This window comes from Thalia democratica, chromosome 4, assembly GCF_965202585.1.
Source record: "Thalia democratica chromosome 4, ktThaDemo2.hap1.1, whole genome shotgun sequence".
NCBI classification, from domain to species: Eukaryota; Metazoa; Chordata; class Thaliacea; order Salpida; family Salpidae; genus Thalia; species Thalia democratica.
The window spans coordinates 41270410-41292884 of NC_139168.1; the positions used below are offsets into that span (position 1 = coordinate 41270410).

Here is a 22475-nt window from a genome sequence, read left to right on the forward strand (position 1 = left end):
ATTGGTACTTTAGAGTGGTGAGATTTGTTTAAATGATACTTGATTTAAAAAGAAATAAATAAACAAGGTGCTTGTTTCGATTCGGTTGAATTTTGACTTTGGTTGATTTTGTGTCGGTAGGATTTTGACTCGGGTTGATTTTGATCGGGTGGATTTTAAACCGGGTGGATTTTGATCGGGTGGATTTTGAAACGGGTGGATTTAGAGTTGGGTTGATTTTGATCGGGTGGATTTTGAACCGGGTGGATTTTGATCGGGTGGATTTTGAACCGGGTGGATTTTGAACGGGTGGATTTTGATCGGATGGATTTTGAAACGGGTGGATTTAGAGTCGGGTTGATTTTGATCGGGTGGATTTTGAACCGGGTGGATTTTAATCGGGTTGATTTTAACTCGGGTGGATTTTGATCGGGTGGATTTTGATCGGATGGATTTTGAACTGGGTTGATTTTGATCGGGTGGATTTTGACTCGGGTTGATTTTGATCGGGTAGATTTTGACTTGGATGGATTTTGATCGGGTGGATTTTGAACGCGGGTGGATTTTGATAGTATACCTATTGAAAATTAGCAAAAAATATTATATAACAGCTGCTTAGAGCTTCTATGCTTAAAATGAAATGTAGCTTCGCTATAAATATTTAAAAAAAATAGGCTACAACGGATTATATGGTTTAAAAAACATTATTGCAGAGCTATCAACTAGTAATAAGTTTAAAAGATTTTTAATTTTATTAATTTCAACTACTAATAATCTGTAAACTACTCTGTTACTTATATTAAAAACGCATAAAGTTATAAACCTCTAAGATTAAAATTTTCAAAAAAAAATTAAAGTTTGACTGTCATTTTTTTAGTTTAATTTAAACACGTAGTGTATGATTTGATAACCTAAAGGTCTTTTTGTACATAGCTGTTTAGACTAAAAGTTTTATGTTGTGAATTTTCTTTTCTGTGTTCAATCAAGTTTTTTAATTGTGTGAATTACTTTCTTATGTGTTATTATTTACTTGTGCTGTTTATTAGTGGTGCTCTTTTCAGATTTATTAGTTGTGTTCATTTTTATTTTAGTCAATAACAAACAGTTGTTTGTGAGCATTTTATATGTATAGTTTATGTAGTTATAATCTTATATTTAAAACTTTATTCTATTTCTATATTTAAAAAAATATTTTGGTTTTTTCAAAAACCAGGTCCTTAGACCAAACTTTTTGAGCACTTTTATTTTATCGTTTAATATACAATAATACTTAGTTATCGTATTGTTTGTACTGAAGGAGGAAGAAAAGTTTTAGTATATCATAATTTAGGTTTAGACATTGTAGATCCATTCAAACCCTTAATAATAGTAAATAAAATTAAACTACGATATAAGAGTCAATAAGTAATTACTGTCGGCTGTATTAGTCATTTTTATGAAATATAGCTTTTTTCATAAAAATTAAAACCAAACAAAATATTCTAAATTTCTAACAGTATTTTTTAATCCAAGAAATTATAAATCAAAATAAAAACAACACATAGTCAAATGCGAAGAGTTTTAAAAGCCCAATTTATATTTGCCTATAACTTAAAACAAAAAAGTTATCCACGTATATGCTTTTTATAAATTATACAACTACAAACTATTTTAACACATCGTAAAACTTAATATATTTTAATTATAAATTCTAGTTACAAATTACAACGATGACAAAGTAACATAAGTAAATATGATATATTTTTTTTGGTAAAAAGTCAGCGGATACTGCAGCTATTTTGTAACAAGAAAGTGATATTCAAAAAAAAAAACAAATTAAGATAATTCATCTTATTATTTTTTGTAAGATATTCGTCTATCACAGTTTCCTGCTCTAAATTTAGCTTAATTAGGATTATAGAAGATAATAAAAATATATTTATTTTTTATCTTTTTTATTTTCTCTAAGTTACTTTAATTTAACTAACACAATACATTTTATTTAAGAATTTAGATAAAAGGCTTTGGTGTTTCCTCTTTATAGTTATAAAAGTTTCAAATATATTTAATGAAGAAGAGCATACTGTTATTTCAGTAAATTAGTTTGGTAACATTAAAAAAGTTTTCAGGAAGTCAATATTATTATCAATTATCAAGCTTATGTAAAAACTGTATTTGTATATTTTTTTTACAAAATTCTTGAAATGTTTTTGTCACAAAACATTAGTACCTTTATTAGAAACAGTATTCTTGAAATTAATATTTATAAATATTATTTGAACCAATACATACATAACCAACAAGTAGAAAGCTAAAACATTTTGCTTATTACGTTTATATTTTACAAACAAAAAGAAAACTACGAGACAAAAAAAATTACAAAAACAAATGAGGAATTCTGTAAAGACTAATTTTTTATGAAACTATAACTTTTTTGAAACATATTTTTTAGTTGTTTTAAACATTGATAGTGACAAAACACAACATTTCCTAAATCTAAAAGAATAAATTTTAAAGTATAAAAACAGTAAAATACATAGCTATAAAAACTTTCTTAAAATACTTTAAAGATTATAAGATGTAAAAGCGTACTTATATCTGGATAAGAAAACAATAAAATGCACTTTTGATAATTTAAAAAACTTAATTTTCATAAAACAAAACTAAAATGTGTTACTCACCATAAACAAATTATCTTAAATAAAGTATTTAAATATTAAAAAACTTTAAATCTATTAAAGTGCTTTGGATATCTTAACAAATAAATTTTAAGTGTATTACACTTGATAAGAATTTATTTTTACTTCAAAACTAAACTACTTCTAAAACTGTTGTTTACTTTTTAAAAGCTTTAAACCCTTGTTTTTTTACTAGTGGCAATTTAACGAAAGTAAATATAGGTGCTTTGCGAAATGTCATTAAATATTGCTTGTTACGGCCAATTTTTTTAGATGGTCCATGAAAACTTGTAAGCTTACATCATCCGTTAGTATTGGAGCTGTTTCATCTTGCTGTAATTGAAAAACAAAGAGTAAGCATTAATGCACATTATAAAAAAATATTCTGTATAACTTTTATTTGTCTTATAGCAAATGCTAAAAACAAACGAATAATGTAATGGGTATAATTATAAGTTTTAACTTCAACTTATTAGTTTTGAAAAATACTATTTGGTTAATTGTTTTTAAGAAAATTTAAATAAAAAACTTACTCCACCCCACTGCTGCTGACTTTTGTGAGTTTGAGATGGGTTTACTTTGTGCAGAAGGAAACGAGCTTGGCTTCCCATGTGCTCTGTTTCTATGTACCTGCATAATCATCACAATTTTAAGTTTTATTTTGTATTAGATGTATAATTTTTAAATTATTATTTTAAATTTAAACTAGTTTAGCAAAGTTTGAACTTGTTTAACTATTTTCTAAATAAATCGATTACAACTCAACGTCTATGACATTGTCAATTTAAATGTGAGATCTGAGTTTACGCTCATTTGATCAGTCAACGTATAGCAATATTTCGGTCATCTTCAACAAAGCTCAGATGTTTTCGCCATCATACAATAACACTAGACTGTACAGCAAGATAATCAACAACTGTTTATGTTACTATCTGAAGTTTGGTTTCGTCATTCAGATAGTTGTGGATGGTCGAGATGCGAATTCTCTCGTGCTAACTGCATGATGGGGAAAATATCTCAACTCTTATAAGGATAGTCGAAATACTGCTATTAGCTTGTAAATCGCTAAGTTTTAAAGTTTAAAATACTATACATATATAAATATCAAAAAGTAAAAGTGATCAAATTATTGGTTAAGTCTGAAATATTTTTTTTAATACCAAAATCTTGTATAATATTTAAACAAAATCAACTCGGAAAGTATACGTAAACTGTGTAGTAAAACACAATTCATGCTTAAACATATCAGTTTGAACGTACTTAAAGGTTTGACGTAATGACAACAATTCAACTTTTAACGATTAAAAATATAATCCAAGTTACAAAAAAAAAACATATTTACCTTGGAATTGGGAATCTGGTAGCAAGAATGTCTTGAGCGTCATATACAGGAGCTTGCAGCAGCTGTTTGAAAGATTCGTATTGTGGATCTTCGTGATATCCTGCTTTTTTCCACTCAGCTATCGTCTGAATTAAAATTAAGTTACTTGTTTTTGAAAATGTAATATAATCTTAATCACTTAACATACTAAAATATCATCATATCATCTCCAGTTAATAGAAAAAATTATAAGTAAAAATTTTTTTCAGTATATAAAAAAATAAATTAGTATAAAACATACTTTAACACATTACTTAAACTATCCATAAAACTTTAAACCAATATTTTTTTATTAAAGCTTAACAGCCAACTAACTTCTCCATGATAAATTAGAACTTGGAAAAATGTATCTAGTAGTAGAATCGTATTTTTGGTGATGCTAGAACTATCCAATAAGACTGGCTGAAATAGTTATATATCAGTAATAACTTATAAAGATAAATCTCAGTTAAAAAACTAAATTTAAAATTATTTCAAACATACTTGTGGAGGACCGTCAAACGAGTATGAATAGAGAACTGCTTGTATCATAGTGAGAGAATTGTGAGAATTCTGTCTGTTGAAGTTGTATCTAACGTATGCTGTTTCGTCGGGACTATGACCGAAAACTTGAAGGAACTTAGACCTTCTTAAATGGAACATAAACTGCAAATACGTTTGTTTTCGATTCATTTTTATGCTTATGATTTATTTCAATTTTAAATTTTTAGCAAAATTACTGAAACTCCAAGTTTGAAGTAGTTTGTTTTATTGCAACATCAAACTAAAATTTATTGAAACCTTTAGTTGTTAATATATATATTGTACTTTTTTATTTATTCCTTATGGTTAGTACTTTCCAAAAAAAAACTAAAAGTTATAAATTATGGTGTTAATTGTACACAAATTCTTTTTTTTTATAATTTGCATAAAGTTACATAAAATTCTAAAAAATTTACGATAAACTTAAAAAGATGTACACATTTATTTGTGTATACTTAATTTGAAAAACTAACTTGAGGATATAACGAAAAATTAGCTGGAAATTGAAAACTTTGATGAGCATCGTTTTGATAGTCTCCAAACTTTTGACACTAAAATAAAAACAGTTTAGATATAAAATAAGGTTAATAATTTCTGATAAGTACAAATCAATTTAAAATGTTTAAAATATAAGCTTTACAATTTATATAACACTAAACTATAATCAAATAACAATATTCTTTTAAAATAAAAAAACATTATATATTAAATATGATACATTAGATTTACCAAGAAACTATTAAAAAAATATGAAATAAAATAAACATTTTATGCAGAAGTTATAACTATTTAAAAGAAATTTTTCTTAAATCCATTCAGCATGAAAATTTTATATTTTACTAAACACTCTTGAAGTAAACAAACAATGAAAGCACAAGTTCAAACATAAAATTCGGACTACGAACTATGGACTAAATAACAATTATTAAAAAACAAAATTAACTTATCATATCGTAGAAAACTTTCAAAGTGTCTCTTTTTTACCTTATTTTCTTTTTAATTGTTGTTAAAATGAAGTCTTAAAAATCACTGTAGTCTAAAAAAGTATCTTTTAACTTTTATTGATATTTTTCAATGTGTTTTTTTATTTTACAAGCTACTAACTTTACGTAAAAATATTTTATTCCAGAGTTTTAATAACTTTAAACAGTGAACAATTTAGTGTATAAGTTTGAACAAACTAACTTCTGATATTAATCTCATACTAGCTTTTAGTTTATGCATTTTTAAACATACTTTTGCTATTATTTTATCGTATGACTATACTAAACTTGTAATTCAAGTATTTATTAATGTAATTAAAAAAAAAACGTTAATAAGATGACTTAAATATATTTACTTTAACTAGTTTAAAAAGCAAAAAATATATATAACATTCTTTTAGTTTTTTATACAATTCTAAACAAAAACTTTCATCAATACAAAAGTAGATATCAACAGACTTAACAAAACAATAGTCTAAAAACATGTTTAATCTAACACATTAAAAATTTAAAAGTAGAAATTTGGTAATAAAAAAAAACACTAACTTTTTTTTTTTCTATCGTTTTAGAAAAAAATATTTTTATTTAAAATACTTTAAAGAACAAAAATATTAAAAAATTTCTAATATACTTTAAATATTCATTGAAAAAAAATATAACTAGTAATATGGAAAGATAAAAAATTATAATAATACATTGTGCATCATTACTTTACTTAGAAACACTATTAAAAACACCGATACTTTTAATTGAAAAAAAGATTATAGTGAACTTTAAATAAAAATATATTTAAATTGCAGTTTAGACTCAGAAAATATAAACAAACATGATTTCATAGGAACTTAATAAGCTTTGTTGTATTAAAAAACTATAAACTTTTTTTTTTTCAATTTTTGAAAAAGATAAAACTTTAGAAAACTCATTGAAAATTTACTTGAGTTTGTACCATTTAAATAAAATATATAAATTAATTAAATTAATTAAAGACCATAAAATTTTTAAAGCTTTTGAAAACATGTTACGAAAAACTGGATTCTCTTATTTAAAAACTATTTTACTACTAATATAACTATTTGAAACGGTAAATAATTTTTGAGCACATTACTGTGAACAGCTGCTCAGTTTAGGAGAAACTAATGTTTTTAATATGTCATTTTTGAAAAGCTAATGACGGAAAGTTTTAAATAACTATATATCTTTTATACTACATATTTTGATTAATTAAACTATAAACAACATAAGGTTATGGCTAACTTATAAAGAAGAAAACAGTTTTTTTATTGTAAATATGTTTTACTAAAAGTTAAAACAAAACATTTATGCTTAAATTCTGTACTTAATATTTGTTTGAAATTATTAAAGCACGTAGATTGTAAATATACATAAGAACTTATAGTCCAAACTAAATGACCATGAAAACTATATGATACTTAAAGTCACCTATTACAATAACAGTAAAATTATAACAAAACGATAAAATATAAAAACTAAAAAAGCATTCTTTAGATTCGCTCGAAAAATTCCGTTTGCCAACAACCTTATTTTCAAATTATGTTATCAGTAAATACTAAACTAACAAGTCCGATGAGTTGCCTGTCGAGCCATCTCAGTACATCCGGGCCGTCTCTCTGCATGCTCTTGATTATTGCCAATCTTGCCATCAAAACTGCGCTTGCATTTTGATCGAAACTCGCTGCAATGTGTGACGTTCCTGTCTTTGTGTCTGCCCACCTTTTAAACAGTTAGTCAATCATTTTTTGTAATATATTTTTTTAATTTTTTAAAACTGCCGGACTTAAATTGCAAAAAATAGCAGTATCTAACCTTTAAGAAACTTTATTAAATATCTGATTAGTTTTTAAGCTAAAATGTCTGTAATTATTAATTACTTTCATATTAACAAAGTTGTAAAATAAATAGCATGAACTTACTGCCTCTGAATGGTAGTTACTCTTTTCCTGCGAGTACCATCTGCATGAGTGTAATCTGTAATGAACTGCACTGAAGGACGCGAGTTATCAGGTAGTGGAGTGTTGTGCTGTGTTTTTGTTAATTTTATAAAAAAAGTCTCAACAGTAGACTTTATTTTTTCGCTGTTTAGTTACAAAGTGCAGTAATAAAAGTTAAAAATTTATAAGTTTTTAAAATATGTATATTTAGCTAATCCTTGAGAATTAAATAAAACGATTATACAGTTTTTAAAACATAGTTCAGTAGTATTTAAAAGTTAAACTTAAGTAAAATAGTGTTATTAGTATTTTGAATGAAAAAACGCCTCAATTTCCATAACAGCTTAAATCATTATACGTAAATTTTGTTTCATTAAAGCAAAAAATTGAAAGTAAATGTTTTGTAAAAATTTAGTATGAGTACCAATTAAGTTATCTTAAAATCTGCAAAAACCCAACTTAAATAAACTTTCAACGCTAAAATTTTTGAGCTTACCTGGTTAACAATTTCGAAGTATACAGCCAGAGTTGTGTTGGGATCAATACCAGTAATTTTCCATTTACTAGTTCCACCAACACCTACTTCGTCGTCATACACGCAAGCATTTCTGTGGTTCATCGACACACACGGTCCTACTATACCACTGATTTTCACTTCTCTGCCTGATGTCTGATAACAAGATATATTTTATACTACATAAAACCATCAGAGCATTTTTATACCAGGATAAAACTAAACTTTTTATTTTGTTTAAAGATGGTGGTTAAAGCCTAAATTTTCAATTGTGTACTAAAATAATTATTAATACAATAAGCAAGAAAATATACAGGAAAGTTTTAAATATTAAAGTCTAATTGAAATATTTAAATATTTATTGAGAACAAAAAATAATTTAAATACAAAAGTTAAAATTAGTTTATACTAGTTGAAAAGGTAAAAACTTTATTGTAGTGCATTAATATTTATGCATCTTTCATATTGTATTTTAGTAATTATTTTCGATGAGGCTGTTATTATATATTTTTATAAACTGTTTAGCTTTTATTAAATAGCTTGGGCATTAATACTACATATGTGTAAAATTTTATGTAATATTTGTTAAATGATTGAAAAAATTTGATTCAAACTTACTTTTATTTCTAGCTCCGCATTAAATGCCATTTTAAATTGTCCGTTTTCATCTTTTTCGAAAACTTTTTGAAAAGATTGTTTGAAGTGAGATGAAGCAAAAGAATCACTCATAAGCATCAACCCTCTTTAAAATATTAAACTAAATAACTAAACTAGTTGTTTAAATTAATTAAAAAAAAAAATTTATCAACAAAAAAAATTTAAAGAATTAAATTTTATCATCCTGTTTATCCTTTAACCGTTTTTTAGTTCAATAAATACAGCTTTATACTATTATTATCAAAGAAAAACTAGCACAGTTTTTAACTTATCACTTCATTTAAAGCACATACCCTGTTTTTTCAAGAGATTGCATTTCGTGAAGACCGGTTTGGTTGAGACAGCACGCGTAAATATCAACTAAATGCCCGTTAGCCGCTGCTCGGGCGGTTAATGTTTCGTAATGCTGAAAAAATTAACATGAACTTCGTTTAAATACTTAAACTACACCATAAAAACTTACTTTAGTTTTGTTTAGATTCTAAAACATACGCAAACAAATTACGTGTATTTAGTTAAAAATTATGGTAAGCAGACTAAAGTAAAATTATCAAACATTTTTAAATTTTCTTCACTTCACTACAAAGTACAAACCATAGTGGTTTAAAAACATGAAACTCAAAAAATCTGTTTTAAACATTTTTTTCATAATACTTAATATTAGTAAAGTTACACAACGTTCTGCAAATAAACACTGTTTTATAAAACTTAAGTAAACGAAATTTGAACTTGACTTATGTCAATTATTTGTATAAACTCTTAAAACGCATTAACTTTTTTTATTTGTTTAGCATGCACGACTTCAATTAAACTTTTCAAAAGACCACAATCATTTTTTTAATTTGAAGTTATTATCCTGTATCTAGTAAAACTTAAAGTTGAAAAATAATTCTGCGGTTTTTCTTAAACTAAATTTTTGAGGCGAACATGAATGACAAACAACAAAGGAAACGCAATTAAAAAAATTGAGAGTTACTAGTTTAAATAAATAGTTTTATGTTTAAAAACCAATCTAAAATCTAAGAAAATAAAACAAATATATCTATCATTTATATTTTAACAAAATTTATTGTTTTTCAAATTAGTTTTTTTTTTGATCATACAAAAACAAACATTGTTAAAACTTCGTGAATACTAAATAGTTGATAAGTAAAATAGGAGGTAGTAAAAATGTAGGATAATTAGACTATAGCTCATTTTAGTGTTTATGTTTATACTTGTTTTCTTTTCAGATTTTACATTGTTAATAAATAATTAAACTAAATTGACAAGGAGTTATTCTTCATGTAAAATCTTATTCAATATATTTGAAAAAAGTAAAATGGTTATAGTAAAGTGCCCAATTCGTGGATGCGAGTTCCAGACGCCAGATCTATCCGGTGATGTTGTGAGTAGCCTTCTCAACCTCCACAAAGTGGAGCATCAGCAAAATTCTGAGTTATCCAATATTGGAGTAATGCCAAATGCACCTCAATTGATTCGACCAAGGGTTGACCGGGGGATCAGCCAAGAGACATGGCTTGCTTTCATTTGGAGGTGGGAGGCATTCAAGATTGGTTCGAATATAAGCAACCAAAACGCAAGCATACAGCTTTTTCAGTGTGCGCAGGACAAGCTTGGCGATCTTATGTTAGCAAGTGATCCTCGACTGATGGCCAAATCAGAAAGTTACGTTGCTAAACTGATGGAGTCGATTGCAGTCATAAAAGTTGCTATTGGTGTAAAGAGAGCAGAACTTATGAACCTACATCAGGACCATGATGAACCGTTTAGAACGTTTGCCACACGTGTACGAAGCAAAGCAGAAACCTGCAATTTCACTACAGTCAGTGAGTGTGACTGTGGGAAAAGCAATGTGACGAGCTACACAGAAGAAGCAATAAAAGACGTGATGCTCGCTGGCGTTGGGGATGATGACATAAGAAGAGAAGTTCTCAGTACTGAAGATATCTTATCCGGGTCATCATTTGATATAATTTCCTTTATTGAAAGTAAAGAAATGGGACGCCATGCAACTGAGAATTCGCGGACCATATCTGCAGTCTCTTCCTTTCAACGTCAGAAGAAGGGACGTGTCAATATAGGAGATAAGTCCCAACATGTTCCGTGCCAGAACTGTAAAAGGCTTTTCTATCCTTTCAACAAAAAAGGTAACCAAAATAAAAAGCCTTTCAGATATTGTCTATCTTGTTGGCGTAGTCGATCAAAAAGGGTTAATGCTGTTCAAATCCAAGCTGATCGTTCTGATTTTATGCAACAAGATACCCAAATAATGTCACTACACGCAAGTAAAAGAATCATGTTGAATAACACCATATTCAGCAAGAAGTCCTTGCGTAAAGCCAACGCAACGACTGATCATCCTCGTGCATCAGTCAAGATTGCTAGATATGGCACAAACAAGTTTGCATGGGTAAGTGCTTTAGCTGATACTGGAGCACAGTCGAACCTTTGGGGGTGGAAAAACTTTCAGGAGGCTGGTTTTTGTAAGAAGGATTTAATGCCTGTATCCATCACAATTCGGGCTGCCAATAAAATTCCTATTAACATTCTAGGGGCTTTTAAAGCAACTTTCAGCGGAATGTCTCCAAAGAAGGAGGTTATCAGATGTGATGGAATTGTTTATGTAAGCGATTCAGTGACCGGATTCTTTCTCTCCTATGAAACCATGGTTGACCTCCTGATTATTAATAAGGATTTTCCCACCATTGGATCTCAACTGCCTCATCAGCATTCTGAAATTGCTGTAAGTTCAAATGAAAATGATCCGAATAGACTGGAATCGCATAAAGATGTGACCTGTGATTGCCCGCCAAGGAGTAGAGTGCCAGACCGACCAAACAAACTTCCGTTTGAGGCAACAAATACAAACGTGAGCAAAATGCGTGATTGGCTCTTACAAAGGTACGCAGCTTCAACGTTTAATGTATGTCCACATAAATTACTCCAGCAAATGAGTGGGCCTCCACTTGAGATACATTTGGAGAATGATGCTAAACCACGTGCTTGTCATACACCAGCTCACATGCCAATTCATTGGCAGAAACAGGTTGAAGCAGATCTCATTCGAGATGTGAGGTTGGGTGTCTTAGAACGTGTCCCATTTGGTGAACCTGTAAGCTGGTGTCACCGCATGGTGGTCACCAGGAAACAGGATGGGTCACCTAGGAGGACAGTAGATCTCTCACCACTTAACAAGTATTGCAAGAGGGAGACGTGCGCTACAGATACTCCGTTTAAACTAGCGCGCAGAATCCCAAAGGGAACGTTCAAGACTGTAACAGATGCATGGAACGGGTATCATGGAGTTCCACTGAGAGAAAGTGATAAACACCTCACTACATTTATCACTCCGTTTGGCAGGTTCCGATATACTAGAGCACCTCAAGGCTTTGTATCATCTGGTGATGGTTACAATCGACGATTTGCAGCTATTTTATCTGATTTTGAAAGAAAGGAGAGGTGTGTTGATGACACCATATTTTTTGATTCAGAATTAGAGTGTCACTGGTGGCGAACAATAGATTTTCTGTCAAAAGTTGGCAATGCAGGCATCATTCTAAATCCAAAGAAGTTCCAGTTTTGTCAAAAGTCCGTTGACTTTGCTGGATTTAGAATTTCTGATGAACGTATAGAACCTTTGCCCAAATATCTGGATTCCATTCGCAATTTCCCAACCCTAAAGTCTGCCACAGATATACGCAGCTGGTTTGGTCTGATAAATCAAGTCGATAATTATGCCAAACTTTGTAAAGTCATGGCACCGTTTAGAGATTTTCTCAGTCCAAAATGTAAGTTTATGTGGACAGAAAAATTAAACCAATCATTTAATGAATCAAAAGAGATAATCATTGACGCAATAAAGAGCGGTGTTCAAATTTTTGATCTTGGAAAACTGACTTGTCTTAGACCATACTGGTCAAAGCAAGGATTGGGCTACTTCCTTATGCAGAAACACTGCAAATGCAATAGCCGGTTACCAGATTGCTGCACCACCGGCTGGAAAGTGACGCTTGCAGGTTCAAGGTTTCTGAATGGGGCAGAAAAGAATTATGCTGCCATAGAAGGGGAGTCGCTTGCTATTGCTTGGTCATTAGAACAGACAAAGTATTTCACTAAGGGCTGCAAAGATCGTGTGGTTGTTACGGATCATAAACCACTGGTAAAGATTTTTGGTGATCGCACCTTAAACGAAATTCACAACACGCGCATTTTTAGGCTCAAACAACGTACTTTGCCATGGTTTTTTCAAGTGCATTACATGCCAGGTAAAACTAATCTAGCGGCAGATGCTGCATCGCGTTATCCAAGCTCGATTAATGTAGTTAATTCACATGATAATGACTTGACTAACGAATCACTTCTAATTGCTTCATTGAGTAATGAAGTATGCCATTCAATGGCAATCACTTGGGAGGAAATTGTAGAAGAGACACTAAATGACAAAGTCCTTTCAAGAGTATCCAGGTGTATTGAGGAAGGTCGAAGCTTGAAACATGATGAATCTTTGTCAGCGTATTTTAGATACGATGATGCATTGTACTTAAGTGATGGGGCTATACTTTACAAGGACAGAGTAGTAATCCCCGTCAGTTTACGATATCGGGTCCTCAACAAGTTACACTCGGCGCACCAAGGAGTCACATCAATGCATAGTCGTGCCCAACAGATTGTCTTCTGGCCTGGTATTACACAAGACATTGAAGCAATTCGGGCCAATTGTCAAAGCTGCAACCGCAATTCACCTTCTCAACCATCATTGCCACAAGAAGCATCTGATCCTCCTACAAACCCTTTTGAAAAAATATTCGCAGATTTTTTCCAGTTTGCCGGAAACAATTTTTTGGTAGTCGGTGACAGGTTGTCGGGTCGGTCGGAAATATTTTCCACACCCAGCGGAACCTCTCAGGCAGGTTCGCGTGGGTTGATTAAGTGCCTCCGAGTTTTGTTTTCCAGGTTTGGAGTACCCGAGGAAATATCGAGTGATGGTGGACCGGAATTTACGTCCAGTGCAACAAAGGAATTTCTTAAAACCTGGGATGTCACGCATCGAATATCTTCAGCTTACTATCCAAGATCAAACGGCAGAGCGGAAGTAGCCGTCAAACAGGTAAAAAGGTTGCTAAGATCAAATGTTGACGCTTCAGGAAGTCTGGACAATGACAAGTTTTTAAGTGCGTTGCTCCATCTGAGAAATACTCCTGATAGCGATTGTCAAGTGTCTCCAGCCGAGATCATATATGGACGTCAGCTGCGAGATAGTTTCTCATTCTTGAACAAACTTGACAAATTCTCCAATCCTAATGTGCGACCCATGTGGAGAAAAGCATGGAAGCTTAAAGAAGAGGCGCTCCGTACAAGATTTGTTAAGAATTCTGAAGTACTTAACCAAAGAGTCAGGGATTTGCGGCCTCTCTATGTTGGCAGTAGGTGTTTACTACAGAACCAGAGTGGCACTCATCCACGTAAATGGGACAGAAGCGGAGTGATAATGGAGGTGCTTCCACATGATCAGTATGTAGTCAGAGTTGATGGTTCACGGAGACTTACTCGGAGGAACAGAAAATTTTTAAGGATGTACAACCCAGCCTCAACAAGCATTAAAGCAAAAACTTCCCATAGTTGGAGCAGTAATCTACCAAGCTCACATGAGTGCAATGTTGGTCCTCAACGTCCTGATTCTTCTGTAAAGATTACAGAGGATTCCAACAGTGCCAATAGTGGTAAAACCAGTGAGGTTGAAGCGGATCATGAAGAGGTTGAGGAAGAGTACATTCCTGCTCCTATAGTTCCCAAAATAAATAAGGTGCCGCTTGCTTTGCGTAGGTTGAAAGACTTCAATGCGCCAGGGAGGCTTGAATGTGGAGTACTCCAAAGTAGAAATCACCGTAAGTGAAGTCTGTTTGTTCCTGTTTATACAAAAGTTTGTGCTGAGTGTTCAATTGATGCTGATAGTTATGATTGCTGAGCCAGGAAGGATTCAGCGTGAAATAGCATGAATTTGTATTGTTTTTGATTTATTTAGTGCGTTTTATTGCAGTTTTGATTTTCTTCAAATAAATCCCTTGTTTAAAGATTTTTTGTTTAAGTCAATTTTTTTTTTAATGCATAAAATTTAGTTTCATCTTAGTAAAATATTTTTGTTACTCGTTTAAATCCCCTCTTGACGAGCTATGTCATTGCCTTAAACTTGTTATTATCTTTAATGAGCTGGAGGGGATGTAGGATAATTAGACAATAGCTCATTTTAGTGTTTATGTTTATACTTGTTTTCTTTTCAGATTTTACATTGTTAATGAATTATTAAACTAAATTGACAAGGAGTTATTCTTCACTAGAGTAGTTATTTAAATAGTCCAACTTTTTTATTTATCAGAAAACTATCTACAATTCATATATTTGAAAAAGTAATAGTAATTTTTTGTCATATACCTGTAAATCACCTGATGGAAAAATCTTTTAAAGTAATAAAACTTGTTTGTACGAATAAAAATAAATCACCTAAACAATGACAATAAGTAAAATTAAAATATGTTTTTCAATTTGTTTAAGACAAATTAATATATTTAAAAATTCTAAGCTCGTTTTTCTTTTTGAAAACAGTTTGAGCTATATACAACTACAAGCATTTTTTATGGCTTAACAGTAGCGTATTATTTTCTCAACTTACTTTCGTAGCCCTTTTCATATACTTAGCATTGTCATTCTCGATATCTCGCCATGACCTAATAACATTGGAAAGTTGATCGTCTATCACAATGCCGGGTCCTTGCGTGCACGGCCCGCCCATGAAAGTCATGATCCTGGCTGGTACGTTTGGGTACGAACACTCCAACAGCCCGACGGCTATCGACAAGGCAACGCCCACGCTTCTCAGCGACCTTTTTCCTTGAGCAACCGGCCAAGGATCACTTTGAAGCTCATTGAAAAGATCGGATGCTGCCTCGTCGCATACTTCAAGCGGTTGCACGAACCTGTCGGCGGAAACTGTATTAAAATTGTGTCAATTCCAATACTCTATTTTTGAAACTTGATACCACTGATCACATTTTATGAGCAGCGTAACGTCATTAGTTGGAAAATTTTATTATCATACAAAAAGTTTATTAGCAAAAAACTATAGCCCAGTTTTTAAAATAACTGTGAGGCTTAAAAAACTAGTAAAAAAATTACACAAACAAACAAAAATATGGTGCAGTTATGCATGACTAATATGCATAACTTTCGTAAAAGTATCAATTGAGAAATGATATATGTATTTTAACTTTAAAAAAAACAAAAAATAATTATTTATATACTAACAGTAGTGTAGAGACAATATTAAGACATTTAAAATACAAAAATATTCTAATAGGTAGCTTTTAACTACTAAATTCCCAAAAGCAGACACTTACCTAAATTAAACTACCATAGAACAAAGAAAAACCTTCTACAAATTTTACTTTAATTGTAGGTATTTTTTTTAATATATATTTATTGTATCCAGGGTTGTCAAAATTGTTTTGAATTTTTTTCAGGTTTTGAAAGAACAAGTTTTTTGGTCAATTTATAGTAAAAACTGTCAATATTGAAAAGATACGGTAAAACTACTATAAATGTTTTTTTAATAAATAAAAATTTAAATGATACAAAATAAAATGTGTCAATATATTTTCCGTATATAATCGAAACTTAATCACTTTACATGTTAAAATAATTTAAATTCCAGGTTTTGTAGTAACTTTTGTTCGAAATCCCAGGTTTTTCCAGGTTTTTTTTTTGTTTAATTTGTCGAACTCCAGGTTTTTCCACGTTTCCAAAAATTAAGGCAACCCTGTATTTGAAGTAAAAAAAATTACCTGTTTACTGGCATGCTAGGTTGCTGTCCATTTTGACCCAACTGACGTGCTTTTGTTATCTTATTTAGTCCCAGCATTTCCTGTTTAATTTTATTTGAACTAATGATAGAAAACATCTATTTAAAAAAAGCTTTATTACTTAACTTTAATGAGTATTAAAAAAAAACTTTTATTGTTTTACTGATTGAATTAAGCTACTTGGTTTTTAGCAATTTAAGCAAACATAATTTAAAAAGTTTGTAACATTTGAGCTTGAGAATAACTAACTTTTTTTTTAACTCATAATAAAAAACTAGATAAAAAGCTTCTTAATAAAAATAAAGTCATTTTAGAAATGAAGATTTGGTAGTTAAAATAAACTTTATACTTTTTCCTTTTGACACCTTTTAATATTGTCATAAAGACAACAATTTTCATTATCATAAAATATCTGAAATAAAATGTTAATAATATAATAAAAACATTTAACTACTTTAAGAAAACAAATAGATTTAATGTAAAACTAAACCTGAAGCTGTTTAGCAGAAATGTCTTTAGTACCTCTAAAAACATAGCTTTTAGATATTCCTTCAGTACCGAGCTCGTGTACTTGCACCATTCTCCCGTAAGTGATCACTCCTACAAACGCGTTCGGAGGCAACAAAGATAATGACATGGACAGAGAATCTTTCATTGCCTGGTTATAGTTTTTTCTTATATTGTGTAATAAATAATAATAGAATATTGATTAAAACCAGATGATTTTAGTTATAAGGGTTCTCGACTAGCGTTTAAATGACTGATCATGTTTGTAAATAACTTTTTTATGTAAAAATACTATACTAACTTAATAACCATTTTTAATATTCTAGGGTTTTTAAACTTTGAGACTATAATTAGTACATGACAAATTATTTAAACTCACAATTTAAATTATACTTTTTAAATACATCCTACTTCTAAACAAAAAATTTTAATCAAAAATTAAATGAAATTATAGAGTTGTTTAAAATTATTTCACAAAATGCATTGACAGTTTTTTAAAAATGTTTATTGTACAATCGATTGTAAATAATAAACTACTATAAAAAATTTAACTTGCTAGAGCAAAAAAAAATCACTTTTTTATATTTCTATAAAAATATTGTAACAATAAACTTACAAAAACTTATCCTAACTAAAACATATTACAGACCTAGATATATATTTTAAATGTAAGACTTTATACCATGAACATAAAAATTACAGACATCATCTTACATACGTACTGCATGCATGAATCAACAAGTTTTATTTTTATGCATCTGCTTATAAACCTTTAAATATTTTTTCATTTTATTCTTACAAACACACTGAAAACAAGAAAAAAAAGCTAGTATCAGTATAAAACATATTTTTTTCAAATTTAAATCATAGTTAAACTGATTAAATCTGAAAGACATCGAAATTCTTAAAGTGTACATTATAAGTTACAAAAAAGGATACATTAAAAAACTGAAAAAAACTAACAGTTAGCTCATCTTCATCTAAGCAAGTGTCCACAACAAAGAGAAAAATTGGCCCAGGAGTTGGTTTTCCAGGCAACATGTACTCAATTGTCGTGTATTGAGGCAGAAGTTCAGCAGGTTGGTGAGTGGGCGTGATTTGTGAGTAACCAGCAGGAAACTGCAAGTATAAACGATAAAGGTTATAAAGTAATGTATGTAGATAAATGTTTGCAGGTATCTTTCAATGTGAAACACAACAGATTTACTTTAAAACTTTGAATGAAAGATCATATTTGTTTATCACTAAACATTTTCAGATATACTTTTTAAGGTAGCTGAAACTGATTTAACTTATACTTAGCGAAAATAAATTGAAAAAAGGAGTAATTAAAATCGTTAATATAATAAAAAATATATATATTACCAAATAGACATTTAATTACCAATCACAAAAATGTGTTTTAATTTACTAGTAACTAAATTTTTGGTTACATATCAACGTAAATTCAATCTTGCACACTACAAACAACATCATGTTCAAATATTGTAGAGTTGTGTAGCTCACTATACAGTATTATTTTCTAATGCTTTGTTTATATATCGTTTATTTTTAAAACTAAATAAACTAAATAAATTAAATAACGAGTTGTTCTTCATACACAATCTTTTTTTACTCCTAAGTAAGTGTCAACAGTTAATAAATTATTACTTAAAAACCTCCAAATACATTTAACACCAAAAACAAAACTATTTAAAATATTATTAGTAAAAATGTTTATTTCAAATTACTCACTGCATTCCTTTGGAAACAAAAATTACACGTCCATACTTTTGTCCTATAATCCACTTGACTGCAAAATTATTAATAAAATAAAACAATTCTTATAAACAAAAGTTAGTTAACAATTTAATGTTTCATCTTTATTTTTACCCTAACTTAATTATACACTTCATAGATATATAATGATTTTTTTTACAATGAAGTTGTGGCTTATGTGCATAAAGTTATCACACTAAAAAATCAGCATGAGTCTATACATACTGGCCAGAGTTTATGCTTAACAGTAAAAATTAAGACTAGTCCCAATGATTGCGCTTCGAATTGAAAATAAATTAAAACTGTGCCAAGTAATTATGCTTTAGAATGAAAATAAACAGTTTCTATAAAAACAAATTAATTTTCTATAAAAATTAGTTATACAATTTACAAAAAGTATGTAAAACTTATTAAAAAAAATAAACTAAGACTTATAACACCCAGCTAGTATCAATAATACAATAACCAGTAAAAAAAAGAAATATGTTTATAATAAATAGTATAAGATATAGAATAAAAGGTATAAACTGTTACAAGTTACTGTTTAAAGAAAATTTATGTTTTAATTGACTTGGTGAATGAAGTTTTGTTATACATAGATTACTACTATTTCACCCAACTGTAAAAACTTAAAAGGAAATTAAGTGCAGATTTTTTTTGATTATTAAAGTATTTTTCAATTCTAAAAAAGTAAATAAAAATAAATGAAAGTCATTTTTCAAATTTAGCAAGAACAATTTTAAAAATATATATTTCATGCCAGGAAAACCAAAAATAACAGTTCAACTACAAAAAAAATATGTCGTTAATAAAAAAAATAAAAAAGTAAACATTACCATTTAGGATTTAGAACAGCCTTACAAGTTGATCTTGTACAGCAAACAGGAGAGTATTGAACAGGCATTTTTCCCTCTGCAAGCTCCATCATAGGTGTGTACATACAAGACACTGGAACTACCATTTTGCGAGCTTCAATTCTAGAACAAGGGAAAGCATTGAAGCTAAATCTAACACCATCATTTTCTTCATTTTCATAGATATACTGTTCCCATGTAAAGGGTTGCTGCTGCTGAGCCATAGCTTGTTGCTGTTGAGCCATAGCTTGTTGCTGTTGAGCCATAGCTTGTTGCTGTTGAGCCATAGCTTGCTGTTGTTGAGCCATAGCTTGTGGCTGTTGGGCCATAACTTGTTGTTGATGGTCCATCTTAGTTGATAACTAGAATTTAAAAATCTTTCAAAATGAAAGTTCCTGATTAGTGGCTTTTCTAGAATTGAAAAATATAGATAAAATAAATTACAACAGGTGATTTAAAGTAATTGAGTTTTAGTATTTTTTATTATTTTCAGTAACAAACTCAATATGTCTAGAAATTTGTCTTTAAATATTTATTATAAAATCATTTTAAATAATAATATTAGTATTTAATACTTTATTTAATCTCTTTTTTACACTTGCATTGCATCTTACATGATGTATGCATCTTAGTTCTTTATCCTGGGTAGCCACTCTTTAAGTCAAAAATTTGTACTATGTGACCTTAAATTATTTTGATTCATCCTGACTTTTTTTGAATCTATAAAAACTTTTTTTTTTAACTTTAAAACATTATTTAATATCAAGTTTTTTAAAAATTAGGTTATAAAATAACAAAGTATTGAAACTAAATCAACTGAAACTCATTTTTTCAAAATCTACAAAAAAATATATCCTGAGATATTAAAAAATTAGAAACTATCTAAAGTTTTTCATTAAAAAATACTATACGGAGTCAGGCAGAGTTTAAAAATAAAATTCAAAACATCTAAAGTTATCCTAAGCTAGCCTGAGATTTTCAACACCTTCAAATATCTAGGGTTTTTGAGTGTGCGGCAACCATGTTAATCTATAATAAAAATGAATTCAATAGTTTATTTGACTTGTACTACCTCAACACAGAAACTAAATCTCATGTAACTTCTGAAATGAAAACTCATGATTAACAACATAGAAGGTTTAAGTCTTTTTTCTCAAAAAATAAAATTGCTCGTAAATAAAAGCTTGAAATATGAATTAATTGTTAGTTTTTATAGAATACAAAAATTCAAATAAATTGAAGAAATACTAGTTTTGTAAATGGTTTCTGATGGAAACCAATCAACTTAATTACTTCATTGTTATTTTTTATGAAAATAAAAATCAGTAAATTTTTTTTTTTAATTTAGATATAGAGATACCATAATTTTTTGAAAATACTTTTTCAATGTTTGAAAAATTTAGTTGAAACTTTTTTTTTAACAATGATGAAAAAATTTATTACTTTTTTTTTTTTTTGAAAATCAAAAAAATAATTAAAATATTCTTCTAAACGACTTTCTTTTATTTTTAAAGGATTAGAATGAGAAGGCTTAAAATATATTGCTTATAAATTGTATTAACTAGACTATTAGTAAATATTTTTGTCTTATTAGTTTTTTGTTTTCGAAATTGCACCAAAGAAAACTTTCAAACTTAAATATATTATATCTCAACAGTTTTATTCAATTAATCAGCAAAAAGAAACTGGTAGTTTAGTTATACTGATAAAAGGAAGTCTAAAAAATTGTAATTACCTCTCTATGGCCACTGTATATAGAAAAAAGTCTATCTGAGCAACATTTATTTGAAATAAATTTAGTAACCAAATTAAAAATTATATTTGAAAAGAAATATGTTACATGTATTGCATTAATAAAGTACTAGTAAATAGTAACAATTAAATATAATGACTAATAGTTAGTTTTTACCACAAAAACTTTTTTTAATTTATTTTAAAAAGTATGATTATAGCTAAAAAGTAACTCAGGGTCAAATTTTTCGCTTTGCAGACCACAGTTTGCCAAGATTTGATATAAAACACCAATGCTTTTAATATTTATAATTTTAAGTTCTAACATTTAAATTATAAGTTACTACCAATAAACTATTTAATTTTTTTATATTTGCTTTACTTAACATAGTGTTTTTATAAAACTTATTTAAACAAAATGAACAGGGTAACCAAAAGATTTTTTGAAGAATCATTTGCAAAACTTCTAATTTTATTTCAGGAATTTTAAGGCTCTTTACGTTTGTAGTACAGTTGTAAAACAAAATAAAAACTGTTTTAATAGCTTTAAGTTATTCAAAAAATACAGAATTCCTGTTTTATTTGTGCTTTGTTCAACTAAAATCAGTATTTCGTTTTTATTTTTTAATCAAGTTTTCTAAAGTCTTTTGAAATAGTTTTTAAGCTGCATTACTGAAACAAACCAAGCTTTGTTTCAGACATAGGTGGAATTAAAAGTTAGTTTCAATTTTGCAGTTTGTTTTTTGACAAGCATAATGTCTGTAAATGTTTCTAAAAAGCAAATTTTTGATGAAAATTTTAGAGTAATTAAATAAATAAAATTTTATTTTAATTGTGATATTAATTTTTTTTAAATTCAAATTACAAACTTAACTATTTAAGTCCAAACTTTTAAGACCATTTCTACTAAACACAACATTCAATACAATAACCTCTTATCTAAAATATTAAAGAGGCTAGAGACACTACTACAAATATGTAACACATTTTAAAATATCTTTAAACTGGTATTTTTTACATATAGTAGCATAGTTTTTAACAACACCAATAACCAAATTGAAAAATTTCACACTATATCTGCACAATTACCTGGTACAATCAGTTTTGTCTTTCTGTAACCAGAATTG

At 29.0% G+C, this 22475-nt stretch overlaps 1 protein-coding gene across 1 annotated transcript; it reads right to left on the reverse strand.

Moving 5' to 3' along the window:
- Positions 1-2356: 2356 nt before the first annotated feature.
- LOC145833942 (protein transport protein Sec23A-like) lies at positions 2357-20024 on the reverse strand. The gene is made up of 17 exons (XM_082941220.1): positions 19600-20024; positions 18740-18797; positions 17969-18124; positions 16989-17156; positions 16481-16560; positions 15313-15616; positions 8936-9048; positions 8604-8727; positions 7968-8141; positions 7454-7560; positions 7100-7253; positions 5013-5090; positions 4501-4662; positions 4333-4419; positions 3979-4103; positions 3170-3266; positions 2357-2969 (listed from the first exon to the last, which is right to left on the reverse strand). The coding sequence occupies exons 1-17, from the start codon at positions 19965-19967 to the stop codon at positions 2877-2879; spliced, it is 2448 nt and encodes an 815-aa protein (XP_082797346.1). The 5' UTR covers positions 19968-20024; the 3' UTR covers positions 2357-2876.
- Positions 20025-22475: the final 2451 nt, after the last annotated feature.

Excerpts from the sequence above, each read along its gene's own strand:
- LOC145833942 (XM_082941220.1), bottom strand. The coding sequence starts at position 19,967 with ATGGACCATCAACAACAAGTTATGGCCCAACAGCCACAAGCTATGGCT. Across the intron at positions 7,561-7,967 it reads ACTTCGAAATTGTTAACCAG|CACAACACTCCACTACCTGA; the intron begins GTAAGCTCAAAA and ends ACAAAAACACAG. Across the intron at positions 7,254-7,453 it reads GTAACTACCATTCAGAGGCA|GTGGGCAGACACAAAGACAG; the intron begins GTAAGTTCATGC and ends ACTGTTTAAAAG.